General features: G+C 40.9%; 1 protein-coding gene across 1 annotated transcript in view; it reads left to right on the top strand.

Annotated features, from left to right (window-relative positions):
- Positions 1-19,622, top strand: part of itfg1 (integrin alpha FG-GAP repeat containing 1) — a 168,529-nt gene extending 148,907 nt beyond the window's left edge. The window contains exons 15-18 of the mRNA XM_059351179.1: positions 5,107-5,231; positions 10,888-10,970; positions 11,821-11,938; positions 18,484-19,622. Coding sequence (XP_059207162.1) covers positions 5,107-5,231; positions 10,888-10,970; positions 11,821-11,938; positions 18,484-18,543 — 386 coding nt within the window. The 3' untranslated portion in view covers positions 18,544-19,622. The remainder of the gene's footprint in view (positions 1-5,106; positions 5,232-10,887; positions 10,971-11,820; positions 11,939-18,483) is intronic.
- Positions 19,623-20,835: the final 1,213 nt, after the last annotated feature.

Here is a 20,835-nt window from a genome sequence, read left to right as displayed (position 1 = left end):
CCTCCCCATGTTGTGAAATGGCTTTACTCCAGCCGTGGCCACATTTCCTAGCCAGTCTACACACACACACACACACACTCACACACAGACACACACAGCACTCGGCAGACACGAAGCCAGGCTCCCTGCCTGCAACGTAACCCTCCTTGATCCTCCATCAGACACACAGACACAGACACACACCAAGACCCACTCCACCCTGCTGAGTGGCCGAGTGCAAGCCATCCACCTCTTGCCTACTGACAGGGAGCGGCACTCTGTCAAAAAACATCAAACCAGGACTGGATTTAAGGTCCAATCCTTTCAAAAATCCTGTTCTGTTCAGCCTGATGGACTTGGTTCAGTGTGAAGCACTGAGTGGCTGATTTAAAACGGCTTCCCCTGCTGGATCCATCTCAAAGTAACAGTCCTGCGCTTTCTCCTGTGGGTCAGTCAGTGCCCTGTTAGTCCGTTGGCCTTTGATTGGTGTGTATCAACAACAAATGGCATTACCATAAAGACCAGGTCATGGTTTATATTAAAAAAAAACAGGAGTAGAGAAAGAGATTAAGGTGGTGGATGTTGGCCAGTCAGTTTATTTGGTCAAGTCCAGTGGCTGCATTTCCCTCACACCCCCACTCCACATCGAGCAACTTCATTCCCTGCCAAGGGAGTTTGGTTGTTTCATTTTCGTTTTGGTGCGGAGCTTTACACCAGGATCCAGTTGTAACCCTGGTTACGCTTAAAAGCTACACATATGAAAATAAATGGACTGGGATGGCAGGAGCCCAAGGCTTGAATACCAGTAAGCAAGCACAACACAAGGATGAATTTGCATGAACTTGCATTGAACACATTGACTGCATTTCACATAATTACCTTTTTAAAACAATAAAAAATAACTCTCCAAAATAACAAACTCAAATAGTGAAATGCATCCATAACTAACCCTGTAATGGCCCTGAGTCCAGTCTTTAAATGTTTATCGATCATTGGAGCCTAATTCGGGTGTTGTCCGCTACACCATGAATTGAAGAATCCCTTCTCAGATGGTGACAGTCTGAACGATCACCCTCAAGGTCCTGTAGATGACCTCACTATCAACTAAACAAACTGTAATCTCTAATGAATGTTCTCCTTGGGGCTTGATCCAAGTCCGCCATCTACCAAAACCTCACCGCTGAACAGTTTGAAACCCTGCATCTCTCAACAAGACAGCAGAGTTTATTATAAACCTCTAGGGTCAATACCAGGCTACACACACAGTGAGAAAAACAGGCAATATTGCTGAAGTGTGAGCAACAAGATGGCAGACCGTTAAGTGACAGACTCTAGATCAGCTGGCAAGGATCACTGGGAGCCTCCACCGATCGGCTCGGTTCACCCAAAAGTTCCCCTCGATACCACGCACTGTATTGCAACTTCGAGCATTTCTTTTCTTCACATCTTTGCTTTTTAAGCATTGGCTCCACAGTGCTTGTGTTTTGCTGGCCTAATTTTTCAAGACATGAGCCATTTTTAAGTCCAGTTCCTCGCTGCATCATTTTTTTTTCTTGCTTTACGTGTCTTTTGTTTCAGGGGCACTGTCCATTTATGTCTGCTTGATTTTTTCTTTTACCTCAGTCTTTCTTTTACAGTTTTTGTATATGAAGACATTTAAGGCTACTTGTTATGCAGGCCTGTATGAAGAGCTTGAGGTTGGACTTGAATAGATCATCAAAAAAAGTTTTGACCTCCACAGCTTTCAAGTTTTTAAACTTTTCTCCTAGGTTCAGTTATGTGGAGGAACTATGACAGCTCCCTGCGTGTGTTTGCTCCTCAGTAATGAAATTATTCCGTCAGGCTACGCATACCGCTGGCCAGGATATGACTTTTGTCACCTCCCGCAGATTCACAGCAGTGGGATGTGTGTGTTTGCATACAGTATATTAAAATACACACACTTGTACATTGTGTTTTCTTGTCAGGCTGCAAGTCACCTTGGAACAAGACTCAAGCATCCACAGCCATGCTAGCTGCTCTGTGCTTTGGCACAACAGTGCTTTGAGATGAATGCTGGGATAAACATGCTCACCAAGACAATGCTAATATGTGAATATATAGCAGGCATAATGTTTACCATGCTCACCATCTTGACATGCTATCATTTGCCAATTAGTACTCAACAAAAAAGTGCAAAGACATTAAATGTATTAGATGTGTGTTTCACAGGATAGGTGAAAACTTAGCTTGTGGCTCTAAAGATCAGAATCATTACTATTCATCCTCTGGGTACCATGTGTGTCTCTACCAAATATTATAGCAATACATACAATATTGAATGACATTTCACACAAAAAAAACCAACTGAAAAAGTACATTTTGTGGCAATCCATCCGTTAGTCGTTGAGGTAATTCAGTCGGGACCAAAATGGCCTTCCCTAAAGCCACACAGCTAGCATGGCTAACAAGCGACAGTAATTGTCAATTAGATTTGATATCCCTCCCTCCTTTCATCTTCCTTCTGTTTCAGTAAATCTACAAATTCTCATTAAAGTCATGTATAAAATCCCATACAGCCGAATACATCTTTCCACTTTAGTGATTTGGTGTAATTCTCCGCCACACACTCACACCTCAGTAAATGTCAGACACCCCAGGATTCATCTTAAATGTCTGTTAGAAGCCAGGGCTTTGTACCAGCCTGAACAAGTCAATGTCCATGAAACTCAAGAGCCCAGCTCTTCCTGGAAACAGACAATATTTCTGTCCATCTCCCCCTCTCTTTCTCACTATGTGTGGTGTGCGATTAAGGCAATTATGCTGCCTCTTCACAAAACCCCCTAGCAACCCAGCACTAAAAACCTGGGAAAATATAATACGTAGGGCGATAGAAAGCGAGAGAAATTTAGAACGATAAAGAGAGAAGCCTGATGAAAAGCTTTCTCCGGTAGAAGGTGGCAAAAGTCGATGGGTCTATTCAGCGTTAAGGCTGGCTGGAGCCAAAGCATGTACATTACAGTCTAAATGACTAAATGTGTAATCTATGTCTAAATGGCTCTGACTGCTGGTCTTACCTAAAACTGCTCACTTTGACTCACTGGCTGATGAATTGTTACCCCTATATGTCATGTTCTCATGGTAAAAGGCCAGCGTTTATATGTGCAATAGGCGAGACTATTAAAGAAGAGAAATATTGAGCTGCAGTGAGCTGGACTGACCTGATCCATGTGCAGGCCAAAACTGAACTGGCCTTTTTTTTTTAAAACTGTACTGAGGTCAGGCATACATTAAAAAAAAAGGAAAAGAAGCAAAGCTGTTGTGCTCCTCTCGGACTGCAATACGCAGTCCATCCACATTAGTTCTGATCACTGGCTGCCTCGAGGCTTTCTCTCTCTCTCCTTCCACCCCGCTCTCTCTCCTTCCCTCTCTTTGTTTACCACGTAGAGGTTGATTTATGTCGGCTGCACTTGGCAGAGTTGGGTGGCGTGGGCGAGATACAGCAGCTGAAGGGGAGAGAGAGGGGAGACAAGCAGGAAGGGAGGAGAAGAAGGGGAAGCAAAATGAGTAAGGCCAAGTCGAAGTGATGTATCAGGGGAGAGGAGAGAGAGGAGAAACAAGAGACTAAGGGTTGGATTAGAATAGTAAGTAAGGAGGGAGAGATTACAGGATGGAGGAGGAAGGTTGTGTGAGGAGACAGGGAGAGGCGTTGGACTGGCCTCAGGTGTCTCACTCTGATTTGTATCTTTTCTGATGCTTCTTCATGTGAGAACACAAGGTCTCACGCTGCAGTCCCTCTGGCTCGGTCGCCCCCGCCGTGTGTTTCTCCCTCGCCCCTCTCATTACATTTCCTTGTACATTTAAGTCTTATCTCTGACAGGCGTGGTCAGGATAGGTTAGGTGAGAGCTGATTACATTATGTAAAACTTTAATGATTCCTTTGTGAGAGCGGGGCTGTTGCAGCTGACAGATCACTAAAGCAAATAGAGGTTATGTTAACATACACGGCCGGCAATTCAATCGTTGTATTGAGCAGAAAAGTCATGAATGAAAATGTGCCGTGCTTATGGGCTGCTTCGTTCACAGAATGTTTCAAAGGGGCAGCAAAACCCCAAATATTAGAGTCTGATATAAGTTGAATTATGTGCATTATGAAAATGATTGCTCAATCATTTTTGGCATATAAATATAAACGAACCTGGTCTCACAGGAATCCGTGAAATAGCCACGGATTCGCTTGACTCAAAATCCGTGGAATAGCCAAATTTCAGTCATGACAGTCATATCCCGTGGCTATTCCATGGATATTTTTTCCTATTGGTTTGTTCCAAGTCACGTGACTTTCAAGGTCCCGGCAGTCACAACAAAAAACATGGCGGACAGAAAAAATCAATATTTTGACTTAGTTTCTGCATAAAAATGGATTTTGATCAAATTTCTAGCGAGAAATATGTTTTATTTTCTAAATATTCACTCAGTGAATGTACATAATCACTTTGTATGTCATTAACTTGCATTGTAGCGAAATCCGTGTCAGTTTCACGGAAATTTGAGTGATTCTGTGGCTATTCCATGGATTTTGAGTAAATCTGTGGCTATTTCACGGATTCCTGTGAGACCATGTTGATATAAACTGTATAAAGACAATATATGTAATGTATATATGTAATTTTTTATTGTTTATTGTAAATATACACTCTTTGATGCCTGCAATACGTTCCAAATAAGTTGGGACAGGGTTTACTTTAGTGTTCCATCACCTACAACTAGAAATGCAAAATCCTACAACAGTCAAAGTATCATATAACTTAATATGATCGTGTGTTATGGAAATTTGTGTTAAGTATGAAGTGTTACAAGTCATCCAGAAACAAGCTAGAACATTAAGCCAGAAAATAATATGAATTAATAACTATTACAATAATAAGCTCAGTAACTGAGATGCTCATTCACACACAACTAAAATTATTACATGGGATTGAGGTCACTGACAAACTTTGCAATTACTACAAATTAATAGACGTCTCCAGGTAATGCTATTCCTGTGCGAATATGTCTTTAAAAACTAAACACTGGGGCACAATACTCTTTTGAGATAAGGCTTTTACAACATTAAAAATTCTGTTTTCTCTCTCTTCATTCCTGCAGCTGGTCAGTTGAGCCAGTCGGCTCACTTCTCCCTCCAGCTGCCCTACACTGTGCTGGGCCTCGGACGCAGCGCCAACTTCCTGGACCACCTTTTCGTCGGCATCCCCCGGCAGTCTGGAGAGACGGTGAGGAAATATGAGAGGGTCACATTACCTGGACACTTCACAGCACTAGTGTTGGAAGAGCCACAGGCAGCACGGCCTCTCTGAATATTTGAGGGAGAAACATTTATAGAGGTGTATCACAGCAGACAGAGGAAAGGAAGCAGATATATTGAAGGTCAAATTGCATTAAAGTGTCATAAAAAAGTATCTTAGAACATGTATAACACCACTCATATGCCCAGTCAAGACATTTCTGTGCAGCCTAACCGTGCCCTGAATATAACAGTGAATGGCATGCGTGGCTGAGAGATTTAACGTCTACGCAATAAATCGAGGACAGACATAGGGAGTGAGAGACAAGCAGAAATAGCCTCGGGATCATGATGTTAAGAACTAGAAAACTTTCTAAGAAAAACATCAAATGATGGGCGAATTCACGGTAAGCACAATTCAAGCACTATAAAAGTCATGAGCACAACACAGAACAGTTGATTTACTCCTTCAGCTCAGGATTTATTTCACAATGGGCTGAATATCACACTTTCCTCTGAGGATTGTCAGAGTTGTTTGAAGGGTATTTTGTGAAGATTCATAAGGTGATTTCCCTCAATGTATTTTCTTATCAAATTAGAAATGCTGAACAGAAGCAACATTGTCTCCCTAATCTTGCAAAAAAAAAAAAACAACAACATATGCTTGGTTGAGGTTGTTTTAAATATGTGATAACTGGTGTTTATAACAACTTTTGAAGAGTATGTCTTAATGTTTGTAAGAGAGGGAAGCACTTGGAGTCGAGTATAGAAAGCTGTTGTTAACAAAATGTTCTTGTTTGTGAAAGAATTTGTGAAAATGCATTAGCTTAACCCAAATCAATTAAGCCCTACACAATGCAATCACTTCTTCATTCTCTCCAATTTTCTGCTGGAAGTCTTTGCTTTGCATGTGTATTTATGGATTCTGTTAATTCTGTTAAACACAAATAATTTGTATTTTACTTTTCCGAAACTATATCCTGCTCAATGAGGATAAGTACCGTAACCAATATTTAGATAGCATGTTTTGCAGCCCTCATCATCAGAAAAGAGCCCAATTTTGGCAATAAAAATGATGGTGAAGAAAAAGCTCTTTTTTTTGCCCCATCTAGTGATGAAAGTAAAAAAGAGAGGTTGAAGACAGTATTATTTATGGCAGATAGATTATAAATTATGGGATGATTGATGACAACACCCAGTAGATTGATAAAGCTGCAGTGACATCCCCACTTGAATAGAAATATCAACAGCCCTTTTACGCATATTTAAACACATCAGTTAAACTAGTCTAGAGTGGAAGACGTCCTGTATGAATGACTCTCTGGATGCAGCCATGTGTGACTGCTGTCATACTACAAGCCACCGTTCTATTAATATAGTAAATAATTGATTGGGTTGATGTTTTTCTATCTGTTCATCAGCCAAAAACTACACTACACTACTTCAAATGTCAGCACTCTCTCTCTCTCTCTCTCTCTCTCTCTCTCTCTCTCTCTCTCTCTCTCTCTCTCTCTCTCTCTCTCTCTCTCTCTCTCTCTGTTTTCTCTCTCTCTCTCTGTTTTCTCTCTCTGTGTTTTCTCTCTCTCTCTCTCTCTCTCTCTGTCTGTCTGTTTTCTCCCTCTCTCTCTCTCTGTTTTCTCTCTCTCTCTTTCTCCCTCTCTCTCTCTGTTTTCTCTCTCTCTGTTTTCTCTTTCTCCCTCTCTCTCTCTGTTTTCTCTCTCTCTCTCTGTTTTCTCAATTCAATTCAATTCAATTCAATGGCTTTATTGGCATGACATAACAATGTATATATTGCCAAAGCAAGCATCAGAAAAAAAGATAACAAGATAAGGAAAGCAATATTTACAATAAATTATTATAATTCTGTTATTCATTTTAGATGAAAAGAAAAACTAAAAACAATATATATATATATATATATATATATTTCTCTCTCTCTCTCCCTCTCTCTCTCTTTCTCACGTTGCACTTGTCACACTGAATATTAGGCACGACAGCCCTCCTACCCCTCCCGAGTGGTACCGAGATCTTCGTCACGCAGCTGATTAGAATTGTAGATGGGTTGGTCCGCGACTCAGAAGCTGTAGTGCACTGAGAACACTCATCTCAAACAAGCTGCTTTGTTGTCCCCTTTCCACACACACTCCTTTTCCTATGCAAAGAACCGTGATCTTTTTTTCCCTCCTCCTCGCCCATTCCTTCTACAAAGTGAATTAATGCATGCCTAAAGATGCAGCCCATTATGCCAAGTAGATATTTTTTACCCAGAGGGACTCGGGAGTGGAGTAACTCCGTCAAATCTACCTGTAATGAGGAGGAGAAGCTTTGGAAAGCTCTTTAGGAAAGAGGAGAAAATCCTGACCGTGACACCACCCTGCTCAGTCGGCAGGTTTGGATCTTTCTGTTTGTCATCTCGTTTCATCTATTTCTCTCTCATTTTCCTTTTCTTTCTTCCTCCGTCTTTATGTCTGTCCTGCTACTATTCTCTCTCTATCTCCCCTGCTGTGCCCTTTACAATTTTCTCCTCCACAATGAGAGTTTCTGCCTGCTGTTTCACAGAAGGAGAGGTTTTGTAAAATCTACTTGGATATCTTCCATCTTCTGTCCAATCATTCCTCTTTTACCCCCCCCCCCATCTTTCTCTCTCAGTCTCTCTCCTCCTGTTCACTTATCTCCCACCCAGGGGATTCCCCTTGCTTCTCAAAGTGGTTTACTTCACTAATCAGTCCCCTACTTGTCACTCTCACTCTCTCTCCCTGTCTCCCTCACCCTCCATCTCTGTATCCGTCTCCCTCGCTCTCTTGCTCTCTCTCATAGTGTGCCAGTTTCCCTGGCTTTGAACCAGAGTGTCTCTCTTTCTCTCTGAAGACTTGGGAACACTTTTCTCTTCCAAACAGCCAGATCGGATCTGCTCCCAGGCAGCAGTAGTGGAGGCTGACTCGTCTCCAGCTCTGCTCCCCCGCCAGTTGCTGCACCGACGGCAGCGCTTTCCAAGAGCTAAGCGACAATGGCTGGCGGCAAGAATGTGCTCGTTATGTAAAAAGCAATGCCGTTGTTGCACGCTTATTCAAAATAGCTGCGAGATGTGGTTCCTCGCAATTGATGAAGAAGGGAGAGCCACAATTAAAGAGCGGTGGCACTTCCACATTTTGCCAAATGTAGAACTGGAAATTCCTCTCAGCTAAAAACATGATTACAACATTTAAATCATTAATATGATGCCTACTCCCCTGTTTATATCTCTGAACTCTTTACCCCTAATGAGCCCAAGCAGAGGCTAAATCAAGACACACGGCAAAAAAAGGGAAAAAGAAAGCCAACAGAAAGTGATGCTGATGCTGGGCCTTTCTACAAATCAAAGCACTGCTGTATGCAGAGGTTAAATACAGTCTGTGTCAGTCTGATGTCACATGTCAACATTGGGTGTTAAGGCTCAAGGCGGCAAACTACCAAAAAGGAAACTTGAACTTGTGCAAAGTCAAACTGCTGTCAAACACAGTGCTGCAAGCAAGTGTTTTTAAGCTTGTTGCAGCTTGAGTTCTGATGGTTAAATCTATGTCTTAACAGTCACTCTCTGTCCAGTTAAACACTTAAGTGCCTACAATTTGTAACTACGTGGATAGAAGAAAGAGGAATGTGAAGAAACAGGAACATGTTGCCCAAAGGACATGAGAACACTAGCAGGAGCCTGAGGGAGCTGTCAATCAAACACAGCGTACGCTCACTCAGTCTTTAGAAGAGGTCTAATCAGGCAACATGAGTGAAAACACCTGTGTGGGTCAGCTGTGGGTGCGTAGGAAGATAAGTATATATCTAAAGGTATATCTAAAGAAACTTCTCAAACTGCTTGTTCAGTATGATCCACTGCCATCACTGTGTGAACTGTGCACAATACAGTATAGACATTAAAGCAATAGTTCCGTTTTTTGTCTGGGGGGTTATATAAGGTACTTGACCATTATCAGTGTATTCGCTGCAGTAGATGGTGGTCATCTCCACCTGCCCCCAGTTTGATCAAGCAGGCAGGAGAACTGGCAGGGAGGCTAAGCAATAAAAAAAAACTGCTATTGACAGGGCCGCAGCTAAACAAATGTTAGCCAACTTATAAAAGTCAATATCTGTAATTACTATGGATACAAACCAATTTTAAAAAATTCCTTTAATAATAAATAGAGTAGACAATTAAGGAACAGAAAAACTGGAGTGAACATTCAGGGGCGAATTCACAAAGAATAGACGCTAATAGCACCATAATTGGGCATCACTTGCAACCACTACCTGCCCCGTCAAAAGGTCTGATACACAAAACAAAGAAAAGATTTTGCGCTAATTATATAACATTGCAAAATCACCTATAATGTTTTGAAGCTTTCTACACATGATTGCAATTATCAGTATAAAAGCACTAGAGGTTAAAGTGTGGGTTGCGAGCAGTGCAGCCCAGACGCGTACTTGGGCTCATGCACAAAAATAAGTGCGTCTTCAGGGATGAGAGAGACACAGTGCGTATGTACCCACAAGGCACGTCGTCTCTATATGTTATTTAAATTTCCAGAGTCACTAGTCGATCCGTCAGGAACTAATAATAATTATTGTTCTGTGTACGTCTTCACACCCAAAAGATAACACGCACACAAGCAGTCCACTTTCACACAGTGAGCGTATGTGAGTGCATCATCTTTGAGAATTACAGCATTTGTTTTTGCCATATTTGGACATGAGGACATGTTCAGCGGGCGCAATATCCACACAATTCTTTTGAGAATTTTGCCCCTCATTATCAAGGCAAGTTGGAAATAAGACATAGGAGAGAAGACAAAAGAACAAATATAAATGTAACAGAAGGTGGCACACAGACACGGTGAAGTGCAGTTCCAATGGTTCCATCTCATTCCTTTTATAAAACCTTTATGCATGAGGCTCCTACATTTTACATTTCCAGATATGAATCTGTTGTCTTTCGCTTCCTATAAATTGTTTCTTCAGGTATGATTTTCCAATGTGTTTCGTTCTTTTGCTCACGATATTCTCCTGTCACATGAAATTATACAATCAACTACATGTCCTTCAATATTCTTATTATAGTCAAAAAAAATAGGAAGTCGCTACTGACAGTTCGAAGAAAATGTTACCCAAATTGACCTTAGAGTTTATTTTGTATTTTTTATAAGTGCCAGGCAGTGATTCCGCTTTTCTCCCATGAATTCTGTCTGCTGCTACGACGAATTAAGTTACAGGACGAGAAAAGGAAATGTATATTTCATCAAGACAGAGACCGGGATTATGATTCGCTCTGCAGATGGCTGAACCCTCTCGCACACAGCCACAGAAATACTCAATCACACATGCAAATATCACACACCCATATGCACACAGATATACACACACTAGGAAAACTGTGTTGCTCCCTACAGTCAGAGTCATTTATTTCATGTCGGGGGCTGTCTACGTTTTTAAACGCACAGCTTAAAATAGCCACTCCACAGTAGCCTAGGAAAACCATGGGACCCTATTATTCTGCCCCAGAGGACTTAACATACATATTCTGAGTGTGTGCTTGTGGAAATCTGCATGTGCATTGCTTATATTGTCACTATAATGTATGTGTGTGCATACCCAGCTCATGTGTTGTCATATCTTTTCAGGAAATAAGGAAGAAGGAGTGGACGGCCATCATTCCTAACTCTCAGCTCATCGTCATACCCTTCCCACACAATGAGCCCCGCAGGTAAATAAACACACTACTCATAGATATAATGCAGTACAGATGGGTCAAATTACACTGCAGTGCAATTTACTGGATGCTAAGGATACCATTCAACCATTTTTTTGCCTCATCTTGATGTAACTTCACGACATATTCAAGTTAATGTTACCTCAGCTCGTTATAGATAGTGTCTCTGTGGTGTGTCTCAACAAAACACTCACACATACACACACACACACACACACACACACCTCGCAGCATGTGTTCTCATGTTATCATGACGTTGTTCACATGTATCTCAAACCCCAGGAGGAGCTCCAGATGGCTATTCAGCACACACACACACACACACAAACATACAAACATCCACCCTCCTCCATATAGCCACGTTAACCCTTGTGTACTTGCCAGCACAGACACACACCTACATGCACACCATGAAGTGAAATGAGATCTAACTCCAAGAAACCAGGTGCCTCGGTATTCTTCTCACATACAGTTCAACAACAGATTGTGAGATGATGAATTTAATATATCAAAGTGGTGGGATTGCTGAAAATACTTCAAAAATTCTTGGAAACCCGAAAGAAAGCAGAGCTCCATTCTGTTCAGCTCCGACGAGAGAATGAAAGAGATGTTCTTTTATTTATTTTTACTTAATGAGGACACAATCTCTGCTAATGTATTCCATTTGGTAATTACATTGTTTTTCTGTCAGATAAAACATAAAACAGCATATGGCAAGTCAACTCTTTTTTCGCTTTCTTTCACACCTTTCTCTCTCTCTCTCTCTCCCTTTCTCTCTCTCTCTCTCTCTCTCTCTCTCTCCCTCTCTCTCTCTCTCTCTCTCTCTCTCTGCTTCTTTTTGAAGTTGGAGCGCTAAGTTGTACCTGACTCCTAGCAACAGCGTGTTGCTGACGGCCATCGCACTAATCGGAGTGTGCGTCTTCATCCTCGTCATTATTGGCATCCTCCACTGGCAAGAGAAGGTCAGGACGCACACACACACACACACACACACACACACAATAGCATAGTTAACGTTGGCCTCTTCCCGGTGATTTACTGCTTTAGAGTGTGAGTGTGGAGGAGAGAGAGAGCAGATTGGTCACAACCAGCAGCAGATGGGTCTCACTGTCCCTGTCCTGTAGTCCTCTAGCCTCCCACCGAGACACACATACACACTCGTTTTCTCTCTTTTTCTGTTCTTCTCTCTCCCCCTCTCCCGCTCTCTCCCCGGGCCACGACCTGGAAGGACGTTCAGCTGTAATTGCCTGCCTCTGTCCTTTCAGCATGGCAGATCTGCTGTTCATTATTGCTATAAATGCTCTCTCCAGGGAGTTGATGCATCTTTTCATGTGTGTTTTGTGCTTTCTCCTGGTTCGGTTGTTTTCTCAGACACACACACACACACACACACACACACACACACACACAGTCGCTGCAAAACGTACTGTAATATATCATGATCGAGGACACAAATGTTATTTAACAATTCTCACAAATGTACTTTTTTGGAGGGGTTCTTTGGATTGCTTCCTTTTTCATCCACAGACTGTGGTAACGCTGTCTGCTGGGCTGAGCAGTGCAGTAAGTTGCTGGCATCTTCTCCAAGCCATCTGCCGCACAAGTGTGCGCGTTTAATGTGTGTCTGTATGTGTGCGTGTCTATACACAGGATGGCATGTGTGCATGGTTACACACACAGACGCGCTGTAATTGCCCTCTTTTTGGGATGCGTGGGCGTGAGCATCGGCTTCATCTGAACCGACACTGCGTTTAAAAAAACACGGCTGGTGCCTGAACCGAGTGTCTATACACACACCTCGCATGCTCAGGTGGAGGGGAGGACATATGTGCATGTAGGGGGGGTGAAGGCTGTCTGGAGCCATGTCAGAGGAAAGAAACAAGAGAGTGAGAGGAACAAGAAAGAAAATGCTAATTTGGAAAAACAGTTCTTGCAGCGGCTGTAAGGATACGTTGCATGAAATCAAATTTAGCAAGTTCACACAGGCAGGATGATGAGTTTGGCGACACAAAAAAGCAATGCTTTTGGTGGGATCACTGTAATGTGTTGAGGCTGACCAGTCAGTCATCAAAAAAATGTTTGCTTTGTTCACTAGTTCACCAATACAGATGCAGAGAGGGACAAGCCAATGTTCAATTAGTGTTTTCCTCAGTCTTTCTCAAACCAGACACACCATATATATCATAGTCTTCTGGATAATTTAAGGATGAGTTTGGTTTATCTTAAGGAGATTTATTACTGTAACTTCATTTAAAACAGCAGTCAAGAGCTCCTGTTTTTCGTGCTGCTATAGAACAGAAGCTGGACAGAACCATAAGTCAGAGCTGAAGCTAATTCAGAATAATCCTGTTGCAATCCAGAACAAAAAATGTGCTACCCCTGCTGAACATACACTGACTTTATACTGTTGACAGTATTATCGAGTTTCTACCAAACATTATCTCTAGCTGCTGTTCCTTGAATCAAATTGTACAATTTCTCATCTTTTCTTGTGATGACTCAATCCAGAGAGTCTCATGACCAACTCATGGAAGTTTTTTAGGTAAAAATTAGACTTATTACTTAACCTTGAGCTCTCAAAAAACTCTGCGTAACTCTACACATCATGTGAAGAGAATGGGTTGAATCTCCAGCCAAACTCTTTTGTTTAAAAAAAAAATATATATATATATATATACAGTACAAAGGTTTGGTATATGGTTATATTGTAACAGAAGAAGCACATCAAAGTACATTGGGAGTACACAAGCTGGTATTGACCTTATTTTCGAAGACAACATCTCCGTGACACCATCATGTTCGATTTGTCATCCCACTTCCAGAGAGGGACCGAAGCTCGCTAGCCATAGACTCAAGGGAGGCTACGATGTCGTGTTCAGTTAGAATACAAACAGTTTTAAGAACTTAATTAATACATTTTCATCCATTTCTCCTGGAAATAGAATCCAAAGCAGTTAGGGTCTTTCTTCTGAGGGGGAAGCACTGTGTAAATTAGTTAAGTCTTTCCTCCTGTATTCTGTGATTCACCTATGCATGTTTTATCACAGGGGCGCTGTGTCATAATGAAAATATCAGTAATGGAATCCATTGCGCTGATGCATTTTGTACAGACTCATGATATAGTGGCACTTTATTAACCTAAACAGAACATTTTCTCAGCATAAATCAAACCTTGCCATTTGTAATTCCAGCAGCCAAAGAGTGTTGGTCTAAAACTCTGCTGCTGCAGTTTCCTCTCCATCTGTAGTGGAAAAACACACTCACAATACTGCAGCACTGTGTCCAGACTGACAGCTTTTTGAAAACACAGCACATTTAATTTAATTTGGAACAGTCAGCTGGCTGACTGAAAGACACACATCTGGACCGACAGGCTAATGTGCCATAACCTTCTGCACCGTCCAGGGACTAGAGATTGGGGGTGAATCCTGTATGGCGGTCGCTAACATCCTTCTTCATATCTCATTTTCTCCCACCTCTTTTACGGCGGGGCATCCAGTAAGGTCAGGGCGAGCCCACTGATTGACATTTGGCATTTCTGTGTGTTTGCGCTGCCGCCTCTGGTATTTGCTCTTCTAATAACAAAGTCAGGTAGAGGGCAGCAGCGCGGTGGCAAAGACGTGCTGTCCTGCCTAACAAGCTAACAGGGCTTTTACACAACTCCCGCGAACTTCTGTGCAATGCAGTATTAGCTCGGGTAACAAGAATTATTAAACAGACATATCCATTTGAATATAAATTGAAGAGGAAAGGAGATAGGGGAAAAACACGTAATGAAGCAGAATATAATCAATCTCCTCACTTAAGATTCATCATCTGCATGCAGGACATGTCGGCAGACTTAATTAGTTGACATTAAAGCCCAGTGAGACAATACCGTACCTTCACAGTAGCTTTCCACCTATTTTCAGACAGACACTGTGTCATTAAAACCTTTAGATGGACACAAATCAATGCTCTGCTGCTTAATGATGAGTCAGGCCTCAGGATGACAATTTGGTGGTATCCCCTGGATAGTCAATTAGACCAGGCTTCAACGGCAGCACAGCCCAGTGGCTCGGTTATCCAAAGGAAAGAACATCGCATCAATCCATCTGCTCCTCAGAAATATGTTGCTCTAAAAAAGCAAAAAGGAAAAAAAAAGCACAACATCAATCAATATGAGACGCTGGTATCTTGGAAGATAGATGAAGGCTTTATTACAAATCAAAACTGATGGGATAAAAAATGCAGCAAATGTGTTGCTGCCCATCTTTTGGGTGCAGCAAATTAGTCGACATCAAGGAGAGATTGGCTGTCCTTTAAACTGGGACAGTCTTCTCAAAAAGTTTTTCTAATGTGCTGAGAGTCATTCTTTTCAATGCAACAACATGAGCTTCAACATGAAGTGTTAAAAAAAAATTGTTCCACTCAGGTACTGTAAAATTGCTCATTTTCTTCCCATCCTCAGTTCATCACTGATCTCACAAAACAGATCTGAATGCATTATTGACTACTCAGTCACCAGTCCAGACGATATGGGATCTTTTATGTTCAACTGCTGTCAAATGACAACCTGATGACACGCTTTACTCCTTTTAATGGTGGGCCTCCATCAAACCTCATTACAACAGTCTTTTCTGAGCCATTATAAAACATAGAGCTCAAATAAAGCAATCTGATTCGTTGTGGCATGATAACCGCATACAGCAGCGTCTTACTCCTTTACACAATTCAGTATTTCTCTACTTGTAAAAAAAAATATCTGCCGGTTGGTCAAACAATGCCCCTTAGGTGTGATATTATGCAGTTGCTGCAAAATATTCTTTCTTCCTCACTGGCTGTGAAAAGATCCTCTCCTATCGTGATTCCAAAATAACAGATGGGGGACAAAATACTCATTCCTCATTCTGTGGAAAAATGCAAGGTTCAGCCAAAGCCTCAGCCGTCTCAAGCCCCGTTCACACTGTAACCCTGAACTCATCCAGACTTTACCCACAGGAGCATTTGAATTTGAGAACACAAATGTTCGAATTAGTCAGAACAGTCATTAAATTAACGTTACCCTGCCAGCTCCCGAGTACAAAGTCCATACAATGTCCAATTAAGCCCAAGTGTGAATAGAGGCTGCCATTGTCCGGAGAATACACGAGTGGGAGTGGTGATGACATTTCTATCATGCGACCTGCGTGAAATTGGATGAATTTAAACATCGGAAGGTGCAGAAGAAAAGTCATTTTCACAAAAGACACCAATGAAATGTTTATATTAACATATGTAAAAATGAGATATTGAATACACACTCAAAAAATGATTCAAGCTCTTCTTAGATGTGACACATTAATGTATTGTTTATCCAATGAAAATATATCAACTAAAATCAAATGAAAAGTAGTTTAAGAAGTGTAACCTAAAATGTATTAATTTACTCCCCTGTCCTTCCCTTCAACCCAAAAAGAATGAGTTTCAGTTTTCCAATTCTATGTTTTTAGGTTGAATGAACACAATTTCTTTATTTTAGCTCTCCTTGACATAAATGAGTTGAGGCAACTCAATTTAAATACAATACATACATGTTTTTAATTTGAGTTTGACCAAATGTAAAAAAAAGTGAGCTACATTAACTCAAATACATTATATTGCATCGATGCACTTGTTTTGAGTTTGGGCTACATATATTTGTTGGATGGAAAATCTGCCCACAATTTAATTGAGTTCATCCAATGAGTTATTTTTTTGAGTGCAGGAGATTTACTTGCATGAAAGTATTGCTACTTTTACTTAGTAAAGCTCAGATCCGAGTTCTTTTTCCTCCCCTGCCCTGTATAAACAAAGCACCAGTGTATATAAAACCAGCTCTCATGCCTGCTCAGATTTGTACTCTTTACTCTGCATTTTATCTTGTATACAACTACTGTGTGTTGATGACATTCTGCACGTCTGTCAGCTTGTTCTCAGCTGAACTCATACACCGCCTCCAGCCTTCACACCTGCCCGTGTGTCTGGATGCCCAGATGAGGATAATAGAGTGTTGGCTATAAATACACACGTATTAACCCTTTATAAACCCTTATCTTGAGAGGCCTTTTTCACATTGACAGAAGGTGCGTGTGGGAGTTAAAGTCTGTGTGTTTGTATGGTGTTTTCAGCTGATTTATTATTATTTTTTATGTTTTTTTGCTATTTCTCCTCAGACTGTAAGTCTTGGATTTACCAAAATGAAATTAAAAAGGCTTTATTTTCTACCACTTGCCACTGTAATTGAATATTAAAAGGTTAACTTTCCAACCAGAAGTATAACTGAACACTTATTACATCTGTTTGGTTGTTTGATAATTAGATCACAAAGTTTATGACATTTTTGCTCATTCCCAAAAGGCTTTTTTTCATTTTTAACCAATTATATAGTTGTTGTTACTCAGACAAAAGAGATTTAATACACCACTTATCTACCAGTTGATTCATCACTGTTTAATCAGTGAATACAGGACACTAAGCCAGGCGGAACACATCTGGCTTTAACACTTTAAAGGGCTCGTTCACTGTCAAAAATACATTTTTATTTCATTTTATATATGTTGGTTGTTTTGGTGCGAGTTGTCAAGTGTCGGAGATATCAGCCGCAGAGATTTCTGCCTTCTCTAGAATATAATGGAACTCGATGGCACTTCGCTTGTGGTGCTCAAATCGCCCAAAAAATATATTTGACAAACTCAACAGCGATGATCCACAGAGCTTGTTTGGAGCATTGATGGAAGAAAACGGCTGTTCCAGCTTCTAGTGATAACTGAATGGCATATTGAAGCTTGTATCCACACTGCGGATGTTTTCTCAGCTTGAGGTTTATGAATAATACAGTGTAGTCACATGCACATGCAAACAAAAACAAAAAAATGTACACACCAATGTTCATTTTGGCACCTGATTTTGATCTGGTTTTAGTCTAGCCTTAATCATAAATTATTTTTTTAGTCACCGTTTAGACATTTCATTACTGTTGTTTTTATCAGATATTGCAGTCTACTTCACAAATTTGCAAATTAATTAATAGTTGATAGCCCACATTAATGATGTGCACATGTCTACTAGTTGCAAGAAGAGCGCTAGCCAGTTAAAAGTAACTTTTTTAAATTTCTAGTGGAACTGTGAATGCCAAGAGTTGATAACATTAGCCAACATTACTGGCTGAGACATGATGTTACAAAAGTGCAAGAAGCTGCTTATTAAATGTAACAAGTGACTTCTGAACAGGTCCGTGCCATCAGTATGAAGCAACCAGATCATTGAATAAGACTGCATTATAGTTTATTAGTTAATTTGTCCATTGCTCACATTATTCTTTAGTTAGTCATAGATTTTGTTATGAAAGATGACTTTAATGTACTTTTAGTTCCATTTTCAGCAAACATGTTCACACACACAACCCATTAATGTCTAATGTATTAATTACTGTACAAAAGTATTGTAATACGTGAAGTTAGACCATCAAACCCTGACTGTGTACTGTGTGTTTCTGTGTGTTTTTTAGAAAGCAGACGACCGAGAGAAGCGACAGGAAGCCCACCGTTTCCATTTTGACGCCATGTGAAGAAAGAAAACTGCATCTGGGGAGAACTCTCTCTCTTGTGCTCCTCCTTCGCCTCCTCCTCACTCTAATTCCCCCTGCGCACACAAAATTTCACTCCGACTCATTTCAGGGGCCAATAAATGGATCCTCATTTGCCCCAAAACGTTTCTTTTTGATATTTTCCAGTCCTTCAGTCAGATGTGAAATATTTATGTTCCGTTTCATTTATTCATTCCAGTGTTAGATGTACAGGAGCTGCAACAAGGCCATGGAGACACAGAGAAATCCTAACGGAGATCACTCATGAGTTTTAAGCAGAGATTTCTTTGGACAGGCTGTATTCAGCAGCATGATCATCAGTGGTGTTATTAAATTAGAGTATCACTTTGACAAAATCATGCCCAACAAGTTACTCTAACATTGTAAGCTGTTTGTTTAATCACTGGAAGGGAAGCACTTTTAGCACCGAGTGTTTAAATGTGTACTATTACTTGAAATCCGTGTGCGAGTTACTGTACCATCGTCTTTGTCTCGTTGATTTACTTCGATCTTTTTCATTTGACTGAGATAACGTAAAGACATTCTTCCGATTTTATTACCTGTGAAATTAAACTGAAATGTATTGTGTGTTTTCAGCCTTGCAGCAGTTACAGGAACAAAAGTGAACAAAAAAATTGACACATGCAACATCATGATTCTGGGGAACATTTTTCTGCTACCAATCTCACCAAAAATGATGAATTGCCTTCAGGTCTGCAGAGTGCAAATTCATCTTTTTCTCAGCCGATCGTAACCCAGGGCGTTGTGTGAGTGCCAAAAAAGAGTTCCTATGTTGCATCCTGCTAATTTCTAATGCTACTGCATCAAGGCTCAGCAAATAGTTGATTTCTTGCAGTTTGGTCAACATGAAGTTTTAAGTTTTGTTTTATTTGTAATGTTAACCAGGCCTTTCCTTGGGTTTGCACTTTTTAACTAATGATTAACTGCAGGTGTGTGTAATATATTTTGTTTTGCAGATTTGATTTGTAAATGAATGTTGAAGCTACTAAACGTGTTTACTTACTGAAGTTGAGAATAAAGGTTTGTCCTGCTTAAATCAACTCCAACTCATTAGTGTATTATTAGTCTCCATGTCTTTTTCATGTTGCAGTCTCCTTAAAGCTGCTTGTGGAATAATAAGATACATATTAGGTCCCAAAAGCATAACTTACCAATTACAAAAACTGTTCCTCTGAACTCCTTTCTGGGAACTTCACTTGTTTATTTTATGCTGGGAAGCTAGAGGGAAATTTATACGGAAAACAATCATCTTTATATGCTCTCATTATCTAAATGTGTTGTGAGTTGACGCAACAGTGAAATCAAACTGCCTTTAATTTTCCAGAGGGCCCCTGGAGGCCCCTTTGAGCACTCCTCTGGGCCCGGCACCCCACTTCAGGAGCCACCCTGATAAATAATGCATGTTGAGAGTAAACCCTCCCTGCATGGCAAATTAGAGTTGAGACGATTGTTTAAACCTTGGTAGCCTTTAAGCCGATCACAACTGATGCAAAGCATGTGGGTGCAACATACAGTTACAGATAGTCAATAGCTGCCTGTGTGTGTGTGTGTGTGTGTGTGTGTGTGTGTGTGTGTGTTTGCTGGGAGACAGAGAGAGAGAGGGAGTTAAAGCAAGGAGGAGGTGGTGCACGCTACGAGCTGTGTTAAGCTGCACAAAGAGAGCCAGAACAAAACAGGAAACGAGGTGATTTAGTCTAAAAAATAAAAGCATGGGGGAAAAATTGGAATACAATTACTATACAGGCGGAGCCAAGACAAAAGGGTTCATTTTTTTTATTTTATTTGTGATGAACATAATGGAAGCAGTCCCCATGTTTTATACAAAAAAAAATAAAGTGTAACTTTGTGCTAATTTGAAACTTAACATCATTGAGGTTTATATTGTCTACATTGAGACATCGCTTCATTAGCAACCTGTCCATTTTCCCCAGCATCATTAACCAATACTACTTGCCAGACCAGGCAAATTGGCCCAACCGGCCACCAATGGCTATTTATATTGGCACACTGGAATGACAACTGTAAACCCCCTCAAACATCCCGATAAGACACTATAGAGAGCACCACCACTGCCCCCAAACCCCCTTAGTGGGGCCCCTTCTAGCTACTTTGTGGTAGCTGGATAATGCAGTTTGTTAGTCAGTTAATTAGTCAATCAGTTAGTTAGTTAGTTAATTATAGGCTTCAATGGGCTTCTTTGTCTGGGCCGCCCCACAATCTAGGATCGCCACAGAATACATCCCATAATAATTA

This window comes from Centropristis striata, chromosome 2 (genome assembly GCF_030273125.1).
Source record: "Centropristis striata isolate RG_2023a ecotype Rhode Island chromosome 2, C.striata_1.0, whole genome shotgun sequence".
NCBI classification, from domain to species: Eukaryota; Metazoa; Chordata; class Actinopteri; order Perciformes; family Serranidae; genus Centropristis; species Centropristis striata.
Note: the sequence above shows the minus strand (reverse complement) of the source record. Positions and strands in the feature narration are given on the sequence as shown.